This window comes from Camellia sinensis, chromosome 6 (genome assembly GCF_055761805.1).
Source record: "Camellia sinensis isolate YWXY chromosome 6, ASM5576180v1, whole genome shotgun sequence".
Classification (NCBI taxonomy): Eukaryota; Viridiplantae; Streptophyta; class Magnoliopsida; order Ericales; family Theaceae; genus Camellia; species Camellia sinensis.
In genome coordinates this window covers 21,292,982-21,311,175 of record NC_138966.1, presented here as the reverse complement: position 1 = coordinate 21,311,175, position 18,194 = coordinate 21,292,982, and the positions used below count along the sequence as shown (strand labels likewise).

At 30.0% G+C, this 18,194-nt stretch overlaps 1 protein-coding gene across 1 annotated transcript; it reads left to right on the top strand.

Annotated features, from left to right (window-relative positions):
• Positions 1–2,001: 2,001 nt before the first annotated feature.
• LOC114260525 (uncharacterized) lies at positions 2,002–17,624 on the top strand. Its single transcript, XM_028200670.2, has 14 exons — positions 2,002–2,381; positions 6,106–6,217; positions 9,663–9,775; positions 13,256–13,378; positions 13,462–13,661; positions 14,543–14,618; positions 15,001–15,087; positions 15,214–15,294; positions 15,475–15,507; positions 15,643–15,696; positions 15,787–15,828; positions 16,147–16,225; positions 16,310–16,380; positions 17,155–17,624. Exons 1-14 carry the CDS (start codon positions 2,217–2,219, stop codon positions 17,245–17,247), a joined length of 1,329 nt encoding a protein of 442 aa, XP_028056471.2. The 5' UTR covers positions 2,002–2,216; the 3' UTR covers positions 17,248–17,624.
• The last annotated feature ends 570 nt before the right edge of the window (positions 17,625–18,194 follow it).

The window sequence follows — 18,194 nt, the reverse complement described above, 5'->3', positions numbered from 1 at the left end:
AAAGTTGTAAAAAGGTTAGTTTTTTTTAGCAAAAAAGTTAAAAAATTAAAAAAAAATTAACTTTTTATCAACTTCTCAAAATACCACAAAGAGTAAGATTATTTCTCATGTTTTTGTCTTTGAAAATAGGAGAGATTTCTGATCGGTATATTTGATTTAGAATATTTACAAAAATATGAGGATATATTTCTTTCTTATTTACGCAAAACACAACCAAAATTGCACTCTAAAAAGATTTTTACATTTTAACATTAATAAATAGGGTAAATTACAAATACACTCCCTGAGTTTTGTTTAAAATATAGATTGCCCCCTGTGATTTGAAAAATTACAAATATCCGTTATTATAATTTTTTATTTAACAGAATTAACTAAAAAAATGAAATTTATAATTGCTATCTTATACAATAATAAAATTACCTAAATTATTAATTGAAACATATTTTTAACATCATTAAAAACTGTTAATTGACTTGATAATTTATTAATAAAAGAGGCGATTTGTTATGAAATTAGAAACCTCAGGGGTGGAATGTAATTTTGAAAATCACTGGGGGCGATTCGTATTTTAATCAAATTTCAAGGAGTATATTTGTAATTTACCATAATAAATATTTTACCAATCTGCTACTGATTTTTAGTTTTTTTTTTAAAAAATATCTACATTAGTTTAAAAGTTATTTCGAGTGAGCTTATTTATTACTTTTATAAATAAATTAAAATTAATATCAATAAAATAAAACATTACAAATCATATTTTCACTCTACAAACCATAATCAGTCATAATAATAATCTAAGACTTAAGGCATAAAAATAAAAATAAAAGTTCATATTATAAAGTATAATGTATATATATTTAAAATTATATAAGTATTAAATATTCTCAACTCCGAATCAGAGTCGGGATAGGGAGCTCATACCCACCCTGGCTACCAAACTTTCATGGGATCAGGAACAATCTGCATATTTTAAGACTAGTAAGGGCGGCATTGGATGTGAGTTTAAATGGCATTTCCTAAAAGCGTTACTTTTTTGGGAAAATGTTTAGTGACCACAAATTCTGTGGCTCAAATGGTTCGAAAATGTCAAAACGCCGTTGTTTTGGCATTTTCAGAGTTGTTTTGTATCTAAAACGACGTCGTTTTGGCATTTTCGGACCATTTGAGCCACAGAATTTATGGTCACCAATCATTGCCCACTTTTTTGGTACATAAGCCCACTAAATAAAATTTATTAATGTTTTGTATTTTACTTAAAAATAAAATTTTGAGAAGTTATTTACAACCTTTTTTTACTGGAGCCCTTAGTTTGTTCCTTTAGTTGGACTTTATAGGAGGAGATTCTTCCTAGACATTAGATAATTGAAGATTTTTTTAGGCTTTATGATTGGGACCTTAAAAACAAATTTTGTGTTGTTTTTCATGGACTCTTGGACAAAGAGTTTTATTATGAGTCTTTCAATATAAAAATGTGTTTTCAATATTTAAAAATTAGAAAATTTTGACAATAATTTTTTTTTTCTTTTATGATTTTAGGATAGGAATTTTTTTTTTTTTTTTTTTTTGAGAGGCCTTGAATAAATAGAGTCGGAATATATATCTTCTAAAATTTAGGGCCTTAAACAACCACTTCAATCCTTTTATGCATGAGTCGGCCCTATACATATAGGTATATAGTTAATTCAAATGGTTAGCTAAGTGGTTAAAGTCTTGGAGCTTAGGGATATGCTCTTTCCAAAATCTCCTATTCAAAACCTTCTAAGTGCAAACAAGTTCTCCAGACCAGTCCATATTGGACTTTACCCCCCGTTAGTGAACGGTGAGATTTGTTGCCCTAATTTACCAAGTTGTTATCAAAATAAATAAATAAATAAATGAGTTTGTCTGCCTTTTTTGATAATCAATTTATTTAAATTATTTTTACCTCGTAAGCAAAAATTGTACCAAAAATTCAACTAGTGAGTTAAAAAAAATAAATAATAATAATAATCTGAATGAACTACACAAAACAAGCTTTCTCGAAAGTGAAATGAACCCTGCTGAATGTTTAGGGGAATGAAAGCAAACCCAAGTGAAATGAATATGTATAAATAGATTCACAGCACTTGTACTTTAGAATTAAAAAGTTCCTTAAAAGCTACTGTACTATATAGTGGCTTTTCCTTTAGCCTCTTCTTCATTCAGAGAGAGAGAGAGAGAGAGAGAGAGAGAGAGAGATGGAAAAGCTATCAGGGTTAAGCCACCTCTTGATGACAGTGTTCCTCTACAACTTCTCAACATTCATGGTGATTCCAGCCATAACTGATGTTACTATGTCTGCACTTTGTCCTGGACAAAATGAGTGCTCTCTAGCCATCTACCTTACTGGAATTCAACAAGCGGTATGTTTTTCTTTTCTTTGCTTTGCTTTGCTTTTGATTCTGTTTTTATCCATTTGATTAAGAAAGAATCTAATTTTTCATCAAATGAACAAATATACAAGGTATTGGTCATGACATGTTAAGATTCGATTTCTTGATTATTAGTTACTATGTATTTAAATTTGTAAGTCTTTGAATAATTTTTTTATAATTAAGTGTAATTTTCTCTTTTCTTAGCATCCATTGCTTATCTCACAAGCAAATTCATCTTTTATTTTGTTCCAAGATTTCTTAATATTTGTCCAAATAGTAAGTTTTATAAATACAAAAATCAAAAACAAAACCAAATACAAAAAATATATAACTGAAAAAGCTATTACGAAATTTGTTGAAGGAATGTAATTTTGTTTAATTTCTTTATCTTCCTTAAACATCTTTGGTCAAATAATTTTTTTTATTTGATTCATAAATGATATTACAATAAAACTCAATTAATTACAATATGAATGATAGAGATCAAATATAATATTTATATGATTAATATAAATAAACTCTCAGAATAAACAGAAAATTCTCAATAACTACTCACTACAACCCATAAGAGTTTTAGAAAGTAGATGTTTTGGTCTCTAAAAGTAAAAATTTTGTTGCAAAAGACATTTAGAGATCAATTTCTATCATCATGAGAATAGTCGTCAAAAAGTCGTCATGAAAAGTCAAAAATAACGCTTTTAGCAACAAAATTTCGAAAATATCACTAATAAATAAATTTTTAGGGACAAAATAATTTGGTCTCAAAATGGTTTATTTTTTTAGACAAAAAATTTGGTCCGAAAATGATAATAATTCATCACTAATATCTAATTTTCATTGCTAAAAATATAATAACAACACTTTTCACAATAAAATATTGGTCCTTAAAAAATAATTTTATCTCTAAATTATGATTTCTAAAATTTTAATTTTTTGTAGGGACTATATAGAGAATAGGAGATTCAAACCTTCCCATTAATTTTTTTTTTTGCCAAATAAATTGTTGAAGGTTGTCACTAACATTTTAATCTATATCTATTTTTATAATATAATTTTTTTTTTTATCTATATATCCACTATGAATATATTTTTATTGGGTTGTGAGTAGTTGTCTAGTCCTTATTGAAATTATATCAAGTTGACTATTACTTTTAAAAAATTAATAGCATCAGTCATAATTTCACTAGTTTTTTTTTTTTTTTAATCTTAATTGAATCCACACTATCATTATTAAATAGTTTTAAAATATTATATTAGTTTATATAGTAATCCTTTCGGTAATTAAAAATCACAAAAGACACTATAACCTAACAAGGTGGGTTCAATATTATTTTTCCAGCAAAATTTTTTAATATATAATTAATTATAACAATTCATAAAAATGCCACACAATACACTAATATAGCTAAATAATTAATCATACATATATCTTTATCAATAAAATATTATAATAATCGTATTTATATATCATGTTGAGTTTATTATTTTATTTATTATAATTGTATTAGTTGAATGTTATCTATCACACGTCTATTTTTAATACAGTGATGATATATAAGATATAAGATAGTATATCAAATACGATATATAAACTTGATTATATGCCTCGTGTAGAGCGAGATGATTAAATTATATGTGAAGGTCAAATGTCTCTTCGTTTTATCTCCCTTTTGCTGTGTCTTCTAGTAATAGATTTTGGGTTTAGGAAGTTTCCTTAAGTTTGAAGGAAAAGCTGTTTTGGACGCTTTCTTTAGTTGTCTTTCTTACCAAACAATTGAATGTACGAATGAGGAACTTTCGGTGTCATTGAGGATTTTCATTCGTGGTCCCTCCTTTCCTCCAAAGAAATCAAATAAATTGTTGGCTAATTTCATAATATTATATCACATTTTTTATGTAATATTTTGATAAATAAAAAATTATAAAACACATTAAGTGAATTATTCATTATTTATCTCCCAGTTATCTAATAATGCATGAGTCATTTGTGTTCAAGTTAGTATTAGACCCACAAGCAAACCAAATCCGTTATAGATTTTTGAATCCAAACCAAATCAATCCTTCACTATAATAGAATTTAACCATCCCAACATAATTCGAGTCGAAACTGCACTTTCCCTACACTAAAAATAAATAAATTATTCATTTAAAAACATAGCATTAATTAATTTCAATACAAAAAAAATATTTACAGTACACAAGTTTTGAACAAAGGAAACAAAACATCATTCCAATTTTTAATACAAGCTATTAAATACAAAAACAAATAATTCATATTATTTTAATACAAGTATATAATATTCGAAACAAAAGAATGAATATAATTTATCAGATATTAATGTCTACCTTAATATTTAATTTTTATTATTTATATGAATACAACTTAACATAAATAAAATTTTATATAATATATATATATATATTTCACTTTCAGGTTGGTTTGATTTAAAAATGACCTAAATTAAGAATACAAAATGACTTAGACGTCCAACGGGTGACTCCCACCACCCCAATAATTTGTGATTGGCTCAATTTTTTTATTTTTTTTATTTTTGATTCTCCACTCCGGACCCCACGTGGGGATGGGGGTGCTGGGGTGCCCCACTGGGGTCCGGAGCATTGCCCATTAAAAATTAAATCGATCGGATGAAAACCATAATTTTAAGACACGCACAAAAAAATCAAAAAAAAAAAACCACCCACCCACATCCCCATTACACATCATAATAATGCCGCCCAACACGTCCAACTTTTCACCTTTGTCCAACACAATGGATACAATAATCTCCTTGAAAAAACCAAACATGTTGACTGATAACTAGTTCTAATGTAATTGTAAGGATAAAAAGATCATGGGATTGGATTATGTATTTTTGTCAATTTTAATTCTTAGGTTTAAATATAAAAGTAGATCTCTACATTGACATATACAAAATGAATAGATTAAGAAGATTTGAATTAAGTGGTCAAAAAATAATCAAATTATGGTCGCTACATCATATAATTTATGTGCAGTGATTTTAAATAAATCTATTTGTTTCCCTTCACAATTCAAAAACTTTCTAAAAATGAAATAACATAAGTAATTTTAAGGAACTAATAATATGAATCATGACTAGTAGTCCTAATCCAACCGAATGAAACAAGTATGGCTAAAGTGTTCAGATATATGTAGAACGTTTTTATTTAATCAATACACAATATAATGTAACAGTTATATAAATAAAATATAACCCGGCTCTTGTCAATGAAATCACATTTCATGATTAAATTTTACTTGCATATTCATTTCCATGCTTAATGACATCATATTCATATCTATTGATCTATAACTCTATAAATATTTCACTTATCTTTAATGTTGTGTTTGATTGATGGATTTAGGGAGGGATTTGGAAAGAGAAAGAGAAAGAGAAAAGGTGTGTAAAACTAGGTGAAATGTAGGTATATTTTATTCACATTTCACCTAATTTTTACTTTTCTCTTTTCAAATCCCTCCTCAAATTCCCCAACCAAACACAGCGTAAGTGTTTCAAATAATTATTAGAATTATCATATTTAATTACAAATATGTGTATATGTCCACCTGAGGTTAGAATGATATTTTTGGCAATTTGATGATAAATTTCAAATCAACTAACAGTACTTACAGATTATAATAATTACGAAATTTGAACTAACTTTGTATAAAATAATAATAATAAAAATGCAGATAATGGGAATGGGAACGTTGGTGATGATGCCTCTGATAGGAAATCTCTCCGACACTTATGGAAGGAAAGCTATGCTCACTCTTCCCATGATTCTCACTATTATACCCCTAGGTATTTTTTATAATTAATATTTCTTTCATTCCTTCCTAAATTAAAACCTTAGTAAATGCATGCTAATAAAACAATCACTTCCTAAAACCTATTTTCCACATAAGTTTTCTCATTTAAATGGTTTGGATTCTCCTCAAGTTAGATTCACTATTAACTTGGTGGATCCATTTTGAGATTCACCTGTGGTAATCTGAAATTTTGTTATTTTATTAATTTATTGAGGGGAGCATCTATGTAAATTTTGAGATGATCAAATATCAGTAATTAACGTTTATATTTAAAATAAAAATAAATGATCTCATATTAAAATTATACTTGTGGTCAAATTTTTTAAGGCTATTGCGATATGATTATATAACTATTAATTTTTGATAATTTTTTGTGTGAATAGCTTCTTCTTTCTTCTTCTTCTTCTTCTTCGTGTGTTTTTTTTTTTTTTTTTTTTTTGCCCTGATAAGAAAATGGGATGGGAACGGTTTTTTGTTTCCTCCACTTTATTTTTCTCATCCCCGCTCCTATTATATTAAATATATATTATATATATTTATATATAATTTAATCTGTTAAATATAATACAAGTAAAACCAAAAAAAAAAAAAAAGTACTCATATGTATCTTCTTCTTCTTTTTTTTTTTTTTTTTACTTCTTTATCGCTTATTTGAATCTTTTTAACTCTCTTTACTTATCAATATTTGTTCTCTCAAACGCTATATCATCTCTTTTTTTTCATTAGTATCATCTCTTCTTAAATGTGACAAATTAACCTAATACTTTTTCACTCAGTCCCTCACCTCTTTGATTTTTTCCACCAAAATATCATGTAGTTCTAAGAGTCAAACTTTTCTCCAGTCCGATGATGTTGAGCCCATGGGGTCCATCACAAATCTTGCTTTAATAATTCGAACAGTTCAATGTGCAGAACTCTCCGAATATTCCATCCTTGCAAAAAGAAAAAAGCACGTTAATTAAATATTGATAGCCACTTGATCAAATCATATTTCTATCAATGATAAATATGATTTTCAAAATAAATCATTGATAAAAATCTGATCCAATCAAATAGGTATCGATATCCGATCAACGTAATTTTTTTGTAGAAACGAAATAATCGACGAACTCTACACATTGAACAGTTCGAATTATCGAAATAGGACTCGTGATAAGTCTCATAAGCTCAAACAATTTGATCCAATCTATATAATGGACTAAAGAGAATCTGTTTCCTAATTTTAATTATCAATTTATTTATTTTTTTCTTGTCAAATCATTTTTTTTTATTTTTTCTTTTAACTCATGAATGTTTGACACACCGATCTTTTCTCTGAATTTTAAATTTGGCCGACACCGTTATTAACATATAACAAATAAGAAGTTAGTTGTTAATGCAATCATGCGTCATCATGCATTAATAATTTTATGGTCTCCCATTGTCATCATTGAGGCAGCCAATGATAGGGGAATTGAAATAAAACAACTTAACCACCAGGTGGTCGGCCCCCGGCCAACGGATTGTGTTTTTACAGGGATAAGGTAGGTTCAAATTTTAGGGGACATGTTTTCTTAGTGGAGATTTTGTATTGTAATTCGATTAAAATTTGATATTTTTTGTGATGCGTGATGAGATTTATTAGATATTTTAGTGGTGAATCATTTCTTATGAATTGGGTGAAATTTGTCCGACAATCGATTATTTCAAAATCCAAACCTACAGGTGCTATGATATCCCTACAAAACGTTCTTTTTACAACTTTGATTATTGTCTTAATCAGTAAATAAATAAATGTGATATAAACTTTTAAGATAAATTACACTTTATCGCCAAACAATCATTTTATCTCTTTTAATTAAAAGTATACACTACAAGAAAATGCAGAATTGGCGACCAAAATAAGTATTTTCGTCGCTGAAAGTAGTACCAATGGCGACTAAAATCAGTTTTGTCGCCAAACCTGAGCACTTTTGCCGACTAAAGCACTTTAGTCGCCGAATATAGGCCTTTTAGCGACTAAAAGTCAGTTTAGTCGCCGAATATAGGAGTTTCAGCGACTGAAAAAATTTTAGTAGCTAAAAGGCATGGTTTTTGGCGACTAAAAGCATTTAGTAGCCAAAACTATAGGTTTTGGCGACTAAAAACTACTTTAGTCGCCGAATATAGGTGTTTTACCGACAAACAAATTTTTTGTAGCCAAAAGTAAAGGTTTTTGGCTACTAAAAAAAATTTAGTAGCTAAAAGTGGACAAATGGCGACTAAAACTGAGTTTAGTCGGCAAAAGTGGAGCTTTTGGCGACTAAAAATTAGTTTTGTCGCCGAAAGTTGTTTTTTTTGGGCGGAAATTCTGCATTTAGCGACAAAACAGCATTTAGTAGCCAAAAAGCATAGAATTGGCGACTAAAATTCATATTTAGTCGCCAAAAGTGCTCCCCTATTTTTTTTTAGTAAATACTTTATTTTTTTCGTAAAATATATTAAATAAAAATAATTATTTATATATATATTGTTTTTTATTAATATTGGTCAATATATAATATAAATAATATATGTTGCAATTATATACATGTGAAGTTCTTGTGGCGTAGTGGGTAGAGTGTTGGTAAAGGTTTACAGTGGTTGGGAGGTTAGTGGTTCGAAACCTGGGAGTAGCAAAGGTTGAATTTTTTTTTTTTCGGAAAAATGCTTTTAGCGACTAAACTGTTTCGTCGCCAAATGTGTTGTTTTGGGCGACTAATGAGTTTAGTCGGCGATTCATGACCTATTGGCGACTAAATTAGTTGTCGCTAAATGGATAATTTGAAAAAGTGGAATTAAGTATTGGCGACTAAAAGTTTTGTCGCTGAAAACCTGACTTTTTGCCGACTAAAACGTTTTTAGTCGCCAAAACCTTGGGCGACCATTTATTGGCGACAACACTGGCGACAAAAAAAATCAGTCGGGGAAGGTATTAAAGTGACTTTTGGCGACTAAAAATGGACCTTTGGCGACTAAAAATTTAGTCGCCAAAGGTGATTTTTGTTGTAGTGATATATAGTTTGTCACTACCTTTTATTAAAAATATTGAGAAAAAATTAAAAAAATTGACATGTTACTTTGCACTTGACTTCTCTTTATTATAAAATATTCAAAATGACTTTATTCTTCTCTTTCATTATTTTTGTCTTTCTCATTCAGCGTTTGGTTGCTTATACTACAGTTGCCATAACTACTACAGGAGTAGAAGAAAAGAAGGAAGAGAAAAATTAGGTCAATTTAGACATTCTATAATACATGAGATGTCATAGGCAAATTATAAATTCTTTTAAAAAAAAAAATCACATTGATACAAATTGATAACTTGAGGTGAAAATGTAACATTTTTTAGTCAAAGAATTAAAGTGATATTGAATGATAATTTAAAAAAATAAATGTAATTGCCCTAACTTCTATGTGGTATTAACTTTTGGTTACAGCCATTTTGGCCTATAACAGAACAAAGAACTACTACTATGCTTATTATGTGCTAAAGACTCTCACAGCCATGGTCTGTGAAGGAAGTGTCCACTGCCTTGCTCTTGCATATGTTGTAAGTTTTCTCTCTTAATTGGCAAATTATTTGTTAGTGAGTTCGGTTTCTCTACGATTAATTTATGCTGTAAGCTATTAAAAAAATTATAAATCAGTAAATTGCGGTTATGGGTAAGCATAGAATTTAAAAGGATAAATTACAAACACATCCTCTGAGATTTATTTAAATTACAAATTATCTCCTGTGATTCTAAAAATTACATTATGCCTCCTAAATTTTCTAATTTCATAACAAATAGGTCATTTTATTAATAAATCATCAAGTTAATTAATAGTTTTTAATAATGTTAAAATTTTATTTCAATTAATAATTTAGATAATTTTATTATTGTATAGCTGAACAGTTAGAAATTTCACTTTTCAATTAATTCTGTTAAATAAAAAATTCTAACAGGGAGATATTTGTAATTTTTCAAACCACAGGGGACAATTCTAATCTTAAGCAAACCTCAAGAAGTGTATTTGTAATTTACCCAATTTAAAATAATGAAATGAATATATATTATTTAAGAAATTATGTAAACCAATTAAAAACTTATATTATAAAATACTGCACAATTTAACTCTAGATTGATTACTTTTTGAAAAATAATTGGGAGTTCTAATGGGAGTGGACCCTACTGTGATGTGATATTTTGGTCGTAATTTTATTTTTTTGTTCTCTGTCACATCATTAAAGCTCAATTAAAACTTTAAAATTAAAGAAATGTATCATTGCTCTGATGTCAAATGCTTGTAGAATAAGTACAAAACATTCACAAATGGTGGGCAGTTGATCTCTCTTCTTTGATCTCAAGGCTCCCCTCTTGTCATATGCTAACCCAAAAAGAAAAGAAAACAAAATTTAAAAAGTTGTTAATATGATGTGATTTTGGTTTATTTTATTTATTTGATTTTTTATTTTTATTTTTTTGGCATCAAATCCGTACCTTATTCAGAAGTTATGGGCTCGATCTCACATAGCTTTTCGCTACAACAGAGGGCTTGATGGTCTCATTACGGTCAAAAAAATTAAAAAGCTTTTTGAAAATTACTTTATTTTCTTGCAATAAGAAAACTTTTTTTATAAGAAAATAATAATAATAAATCATTGGAAGAGGAAACAAAAACAATAATAAAGGGTTGGGCAACTACTATCACACCCATTAAGTTTTAAGTTTAGTTTCGACAGATTGATCAATTTTTGGCCCAAGCCCAGCCCACTCCATTTGCAATCTGAGGACTGGGAAATCCGAATAGGGCTTAGAATGAAGCCTTTGAAACCCAACTCAACTCTAGGCTCAATTCAATTGGGCCAGCCTATTTTCTAAAACAAAAGAACAAAATAATCTTAGGGCCTCAGAAAACCCAAGTCAATGGGTTGGGCCTGATCTTGGGATTTTGGATTTTTTTTTTGTAGCCATTTTGGAAATATTATAGTCTGGGTCATTGAATGTCCATCCAACTCCAAACTGTACTAGCTATTTTTAAAAAGGAGAATTTCAAAAAAGTGAAAATTAAGAAAAAAAAAATTAAATTAAATGATGAAAGTACAAGATTTATTTGCATAATCTGATACATAATCACTTTTACTTCCATTATTTTGAAATTATTTTTCTACTCACCTCTTTTTTTATGTTCTCCCTTTTTATAACCCTTTTTAGCGTTTTTTTTTTTAATTAAATTATTAAGATTACTAATTAAATTTTTACTTAAATGTAATTATTTGACAAAAAAATGTGATTTGCCTAAAGTGAAAATGTGTTTTTTTGCTTTTTTATCTTTTTCCTTTTGGCAATTGATAATAGAGAATTAATATGGTAGGTTAACACATTAACCATTAATGTTTCTATATGACTTTAAACTCCAAACATTTTTCTAGAAATTAGGAATACAGTCACTTGAATTATGCTCAAGTTTTAAGTGAAAATGTGGTTGAATCATGATTTTTAAAACAAAATTTATCTATACAATATTTGTTTAATTTTAAACAAAAAAAAATAAAAAGTTAATATTAAATATGATTGGTGCAAATTTTAAAAAGTTTTTAATAATTAAAAAATTAAAATTAAAAGCAATGTTAGAAATTCTTGACACACGACATCATAACGCGACTTTTATATGTAATTTATCCATTTTATGCCCCGTGATGCTGTGTGGATGCTAACGTAGCATTTTTCATTCAAAGTTGGACAAAATTTTGTTTTGAGCGTAAATTAAAATAAATATGTTTAAAAATGGAATTGTTTTTTAAAAAAATTAATATTAAGATTTTATAAGATAAATGACATATAATATTTTTATAATAGTTGGGTCCCTTAACATTTAAAAAAAAAAAAATTACACAGAGAAATTTTGACCTGACACAAAAAAAATTTGTCCCAACAAAGAAAAATTTTGCCCTAACACATCGAAATTTCTCTAATATGATCATAGAGAAATTTCGAAATTTCTCTAACATGATCACAAAGAAATTTCATTGAAGGCCCTTGGTTAATAAAAATAAATAAATTGGACATCACTTACTACCCAAAGTTGGACACTAATTTCCCTATTTAAAAATATTAAAAGTGAAAAAATTATAAAATTTAAGGGGGCAAAAGTGTAATTGAATAGGAAAATTGGGGAAAATTATATTTCCACACACCTACCTACCTACCTCTGTGTACACACTTTAATGATTTATTTTTTTATTACAGTTCTGCCTTAAAATAAAATTACTAAAGTGTCCTTATCTTTTTCACTAAAACCCAATTTCTTAACCCTAACCCTAGCTCCCACCCACCGCTATTGCCGTCGCCGCCACCATCAACACTGTTACAACTTCTTTGCAACAAAACCGCCATCCCCTTCTGAGGATTTAGATTGCGTTTGGCTAGGTTCGTTGATAGGAAACAATGCATGTTGATTTGAACAAATTTTTTTGGGTGAATAGATTTGAACAAATTTAATCTTGCAGAATATTTATAAAAAAATTCATTTACAAATAGATGCATAATACATGGTAACTAAAATAGATGAGTTACAAATCCAGAAACATAAGTGAAATATGATTAATTAAGCTCTATAATAGGTCTATCAATTGCTGTGTATTTCAAATATCAACCAGATTTAACCCAAAAATCGAAAACAAACAAAAAAAAAATTTCTGATGAATATATAACAAAAAAAATTTAATAACTTATAAATCCATAATTAAACCATAGCTCTAACCAACGTGTCATTTACAGCGCCTCAATGTAACATTTTTTTTAAAAAAATGAATGAAAATTCTTTTCAAGATCAAAGTAAGGGAGAAGAATTAATACTTACAAATGGGTGTTGGTTTAGGATTTTAAGGTTAAAAATAGAGATATTTTTGGCAAAAAAAAATTATGCATTGAATAAAATTATAAAATTTGAAATTGATTGGTGTGTATATTAAAAGAGAATGTGGAGTAAAATGTTTTGGTTTGTGAAATAGAATTACTCGCAAAATTGGTTTGATTTGTAATATCAGGCAGATAACGTACCGGAGAGTCGACGGGTATCAGTATTCGGAATACTTACGGGGATCGGATCCTCTGCTTTCGTCTGTGGAAACCTCTCTACTCGCTTCCTCTCCCCTGCTTCCACCTTCCAAGTTCTCTCTCTCTCTCTCTCTCTCCCTCTCTCTCTATATATATATATATTATATTGATCAACTAAAGTGGTGATTTTGATCAGGTATCTGCATCGGTAGCTGTGATTGCGACAGTGTACATGAGAATTTTCCTTCCGGAATCCATTAATGTTGTTGTTGAGAATGGCGTTTCTACTGAAGCAAATGTTGGACTGTTGGATGAAGATAAGGTTTCCAAAAAGAATGTCAGGATATTCAAGACAATGCCTTCCTTTGATGATACTGTCTGCTTGTTAAGGAGCAGGTGATTCTCTCTCTCATCATGTTAAACTTAATTTCTACTAGTTGGGTTCTGCTTGTTTCTTGGGAAATCTGAGAGAAAATTAAATGAATGTTCCAAAATTGCCAAACAAAGAGATACCCAAAAAAAATAAATTGAATAATGGGAAATAATTGATTCTCTTTTGTGTACGTTAATTAATTGATGTCTCCATCTTTTGAGATGAAGATTTTCACTTTTTGGGGTTCTGGGCAAATTCAATTTTGGGCAAAATTTGGGTAATTTTATTTTTCATATTATGTCAATTATCCAATCGATATCTTTTGCTAAGAAATTATATAGAAATTAAAAATAAAATGGTCCATTCAAAATGGCATAGACTATTGAAGATTAGAGGCCAACAATTACCGATGGGGGTTGGTCCAATCGGAAAGGGACTTGGGTCGCTTAAGCAAAGGTCTCGAGTTCAAGCCTTTGTGGATGCAGCAAATCCCTTAGGACAGGACCCTGCATATGCGTCCCGCAACTTCCTCGGCGGATTAGTCTTGGGTCCAAAAAACTTGGAATACCGTGGGAGACCTAAAATAAAATAAAAAGGCCAACAATTCAATCACTTTTAGGAGTGTGAATGAACTATTTTACTCCTCCATTTGAGTTTTTAGAGACCAAATTGGCAGAGAGAGACAAAACACAGAAACTACAGGTGTAATATGCCCTTCTCTTTTCGATAGCGTTCTTTCAAGTACTTCGGGGTTCATCTCGAACTAGGTTTCAATAGCATGGTGTTCTGTAATTTATGATAAGAACCAAGTTGTTTATTTTGTATATCTCCATAATGCTGAATATTTCTCCTACTATTACTTGTTTGTGACTTTGGTCGGTTTTTTGTTTAATTCTTTTTTCAGCTTGACATTTTCACAAGCAGCTATTGTTGCTTTCTTTAGCAACCTCGGGGATGTTGGCCTTCATGCTGCATTACTGGTACTGTTTTCAATGAATCTTAAGCACAAAATTTCCGCTGTATTATTACATTAAATGCTACTAAATAAATCCATTTTTATCAAAAAAAGGGCTCACGGATCAATGTCAAAGCACAATTTCTACTCAAAATCGAAGTGACTCCTAAATAAATGTGAACTTTTGATTTTTTTTTTTTTGATATCAAAAGTATGTTCAATTTTGAAAACTTCGTAAAATAAGTTTCATTTTTTCATTGTCACATTACATAAAAATTCAAAATTACAAGTTTTCTTTATATATTATTTTGTGCGTTGATTCTAATATGAATAATGCTATACAAATAGAAAATTATGCAGCACTTTTATATAGAATGATGTGGCTGAATTAGGACGTTCTTGTGCAGTACTATTTAAAGGCCAGTTTTCATTTTAACAAAAACCAGTTTGCTGATTTAATGGTGATTACGGGGATTGCAGGTACCATATCCCAGGTACACTTTACTCTGTTTTCGTTTTGGTTGCCATTCACATTTCATCTCATTTTGAATACCGGTTTTCACTCTTCATTTTAAACTCCCTATACGTGCACGCATTTGAATACTGAGGCAATCTTGCAGATGCTTCTCATGCCCATGTTGGCTACTGCCGTAGGAGAGGAGAAGCTGCTTTCAATAGGGCTCTTTTTCAACTGTGCACATGTAAGCACATAGCTAGCTAGCTCTCACTCACTTGCCCCTACATTTCACCTTAAATTGATCCTAACGACCTTTACACAAATAAAATTGCCTATAGTTTCGTAATTTACCCACAAAGATACTCCCAAGTCCCAACTAAAATATCTGAGGCTTTAATTTACTGATTTATGGCCTTTGATGCAGATGATTCTTTACAGCATTGCATGGTCCGCCTGGGTATTTCCTTCCAACTTAAAATGCGCTTGCAAGTTTTTTCTTTTTACAACAAAATTGGATTTTTTTCAAACTGGTATTTCTATATGGTTAGCTAGTTTATATCATCAGTTTTGGTAAGGATTTGAATGCTGATAGGTTCCTTATGCTGCCGCCATGTTCGCTCTTCTGTCTGTATTTTCAACGCCTTGTGTGAGTTCTTTATATCTGATTACAACTCACTCATGATCATGACTAGTTTTAAGCATCATAATTGATGAATAGGAGATCTAAAATGTGCAGTTGCGGAGCATTGCATCCAAGCAAGTTGGGCCCAGTGAGCAGGTATTTTTTAAAGAGTGGCTTTTTTTCGTTGATTATTTTGACAGTGTAGAAATTGTGGGGCCATACATAACATTCTTACCTTATTAATTGTTCTTGCATCTTCCATTACTCAATGGAATCAGTATTGAAACAAATTAAGCCTCATCCATATATAGTCACATCACACTGAGCAATGTGTATACAACATCCATCTACCATGTGCTTATTTAGATTTCCTCAAAGTACTGTTTGGCCTCCTCACTTGTGCCCCATCCACTGTGATACTAATTTTTTTTTTTTTTTTTTTATTTACGACCTTTTTTCTTTTTATTGTTTTAGGGTAAGGCTCAAGGTTGCATTTCTGGCTTAGGTTCCTTTGCCAATGTTGTTTCTCCCTTGGTTTTCAGTCCTTTAACAGGTAATATTATTATTATTATTATTTTAGCAACTTTTGTTGGGCTTGAAAGTTAATTTAACTAATGAAGTCCATGTGCAATTCCAGCTTTATTCCTGTCTGCAAGTCCACCCTTTCATTTCCCTGGTTTCAGTATTGCGTGTGCTGGATTTGCTCTGGTAAGAGCTTTTACATTGTAACTAAGATGCTTGCTATCGTACATGAATTGTTATTAGCTTGCTCTCATCTGTTCTTAGGCCATGCTGGGGTCATATATGTACACTTTCACTGCCTCACTGAAATTTCCATTTGTCAGGCCTAGGACTAGGTTAAGTACAGGAATATGGACATGCCCAGGCTCAAATTTACAATTAATAATATTCATATCAAGTTCAATCTGAATAATACTTTAAGCACCAACCCCATTTTTCATTCATGGTTAAATTCGAACTCTGAAGCTAACAAGCTGTGAGGACAGTTGGTTGCCCGATGTATACAAATTTTTACCTTTTTTGAGTTTGGCATAAATTAAAAGCTAAAACCACCTAACAAGATACTACATACTCCCTGGGAAGGTACAAGCAGAACATATGACATAAGTAACCCTACTTGTTCTGCGAGACGATGCCCAAATTGTTATGCCTTTCATGTGGGTTGGAACTTACCCCACAATGAATTTTGTTACCTTAGGGGCCCCTGTGATGTGTACAAAATTTTACCTTTTTGTGTTTTGGCATAAATCAACTACTAAAACAACTTAACAAGATAAGTAATCCCATTTATTGGGGTATGTCTTATCCACTCATCCCACCCTGCCAACAGGTCATATGGTCTAAACCCACATAAAATAGACACATGAACAATGTAACGGTATAATTTAGAGGATAGATACATTCATATGTGTATATGTGTGCACGCCCTTGTGCTGACCTGTGATATGTATCCATGTGCAGATGATCGCGTTTGCTCAGAGCATCATGATAAGGGCAGCTCCTCCTATTATTTCAAGTTTCAAAGTTGGCAATGGTATCTGCGTGGAGCCCTAATTTTAATTAAGGCACATGGATGCTGGAATCAGAATCTTTTTTCCTCTTTGGCGTCGCGCTACATTCCATTGTCATTGAAGATAGCTACAGAGCTGGAAGTTTGATATTGCCGAACTAAGCTGTCCCTCTAACACATGCTGCTTAGAATGGTCAGTTTCATCGTTAAAAGTATTCTGTTCAATATGGCAGAGTGGCTGAAGTTTGCCTTACACCGAAATGAAGTGATTTGGAAGCATTTGGTACCATCGCTTTGCATTTAATATAATTATTATTCGATGATTGTAATGATTCTTTGTACGTTAGAATCTCAATGCATGTAATGACTCCAAAGTAGAGATTTTCTTGATATCAGCTTAATGAAAATCTGGTTTTGAATATGAATTGTTGTGAAATTCTTTCTTTGTTTGTTGTTGTTTCACATTTTTAACATGAGTTTGATCTTATTGTCAATTTCAAAGCTTTTTCTAGATATAGACATTGAAATGGTGAATGGATTGAAAATTTCTATTAAATGTCTCAAGTCTGAACAGAAATAACGAAAGTAATAGTCATGAATTATTTCATTTGCTATGGTTGTAATTATAGCAGCACACTTCAACATATGACATAATTCAACACTTTAACAATCTAAATTTAAAATTAAAGCAAAATAACATCAAAAATATTGTTTTCTTATTAAAATATAGGATATGAATAAAAACAGGTTTTATTTAACATACTTATTGAAAACAATTTTTAAAAACAAGCCAAATGAATTCTCAATTCTTTTTTTTTTTTTAACTCTTATAGAAAACTTCTCTTAAAAAAAATAAAAATAAAAATAAAAAAATAAACTGTCACACTCTAAAATTTGGACAATTAAATATTAAATTAGGATTAAACCCTAATCAATATTCCATCATCCAAATCTTAGGGGTGAAACAAAATCTAAATGTTCCCGTCTTCAT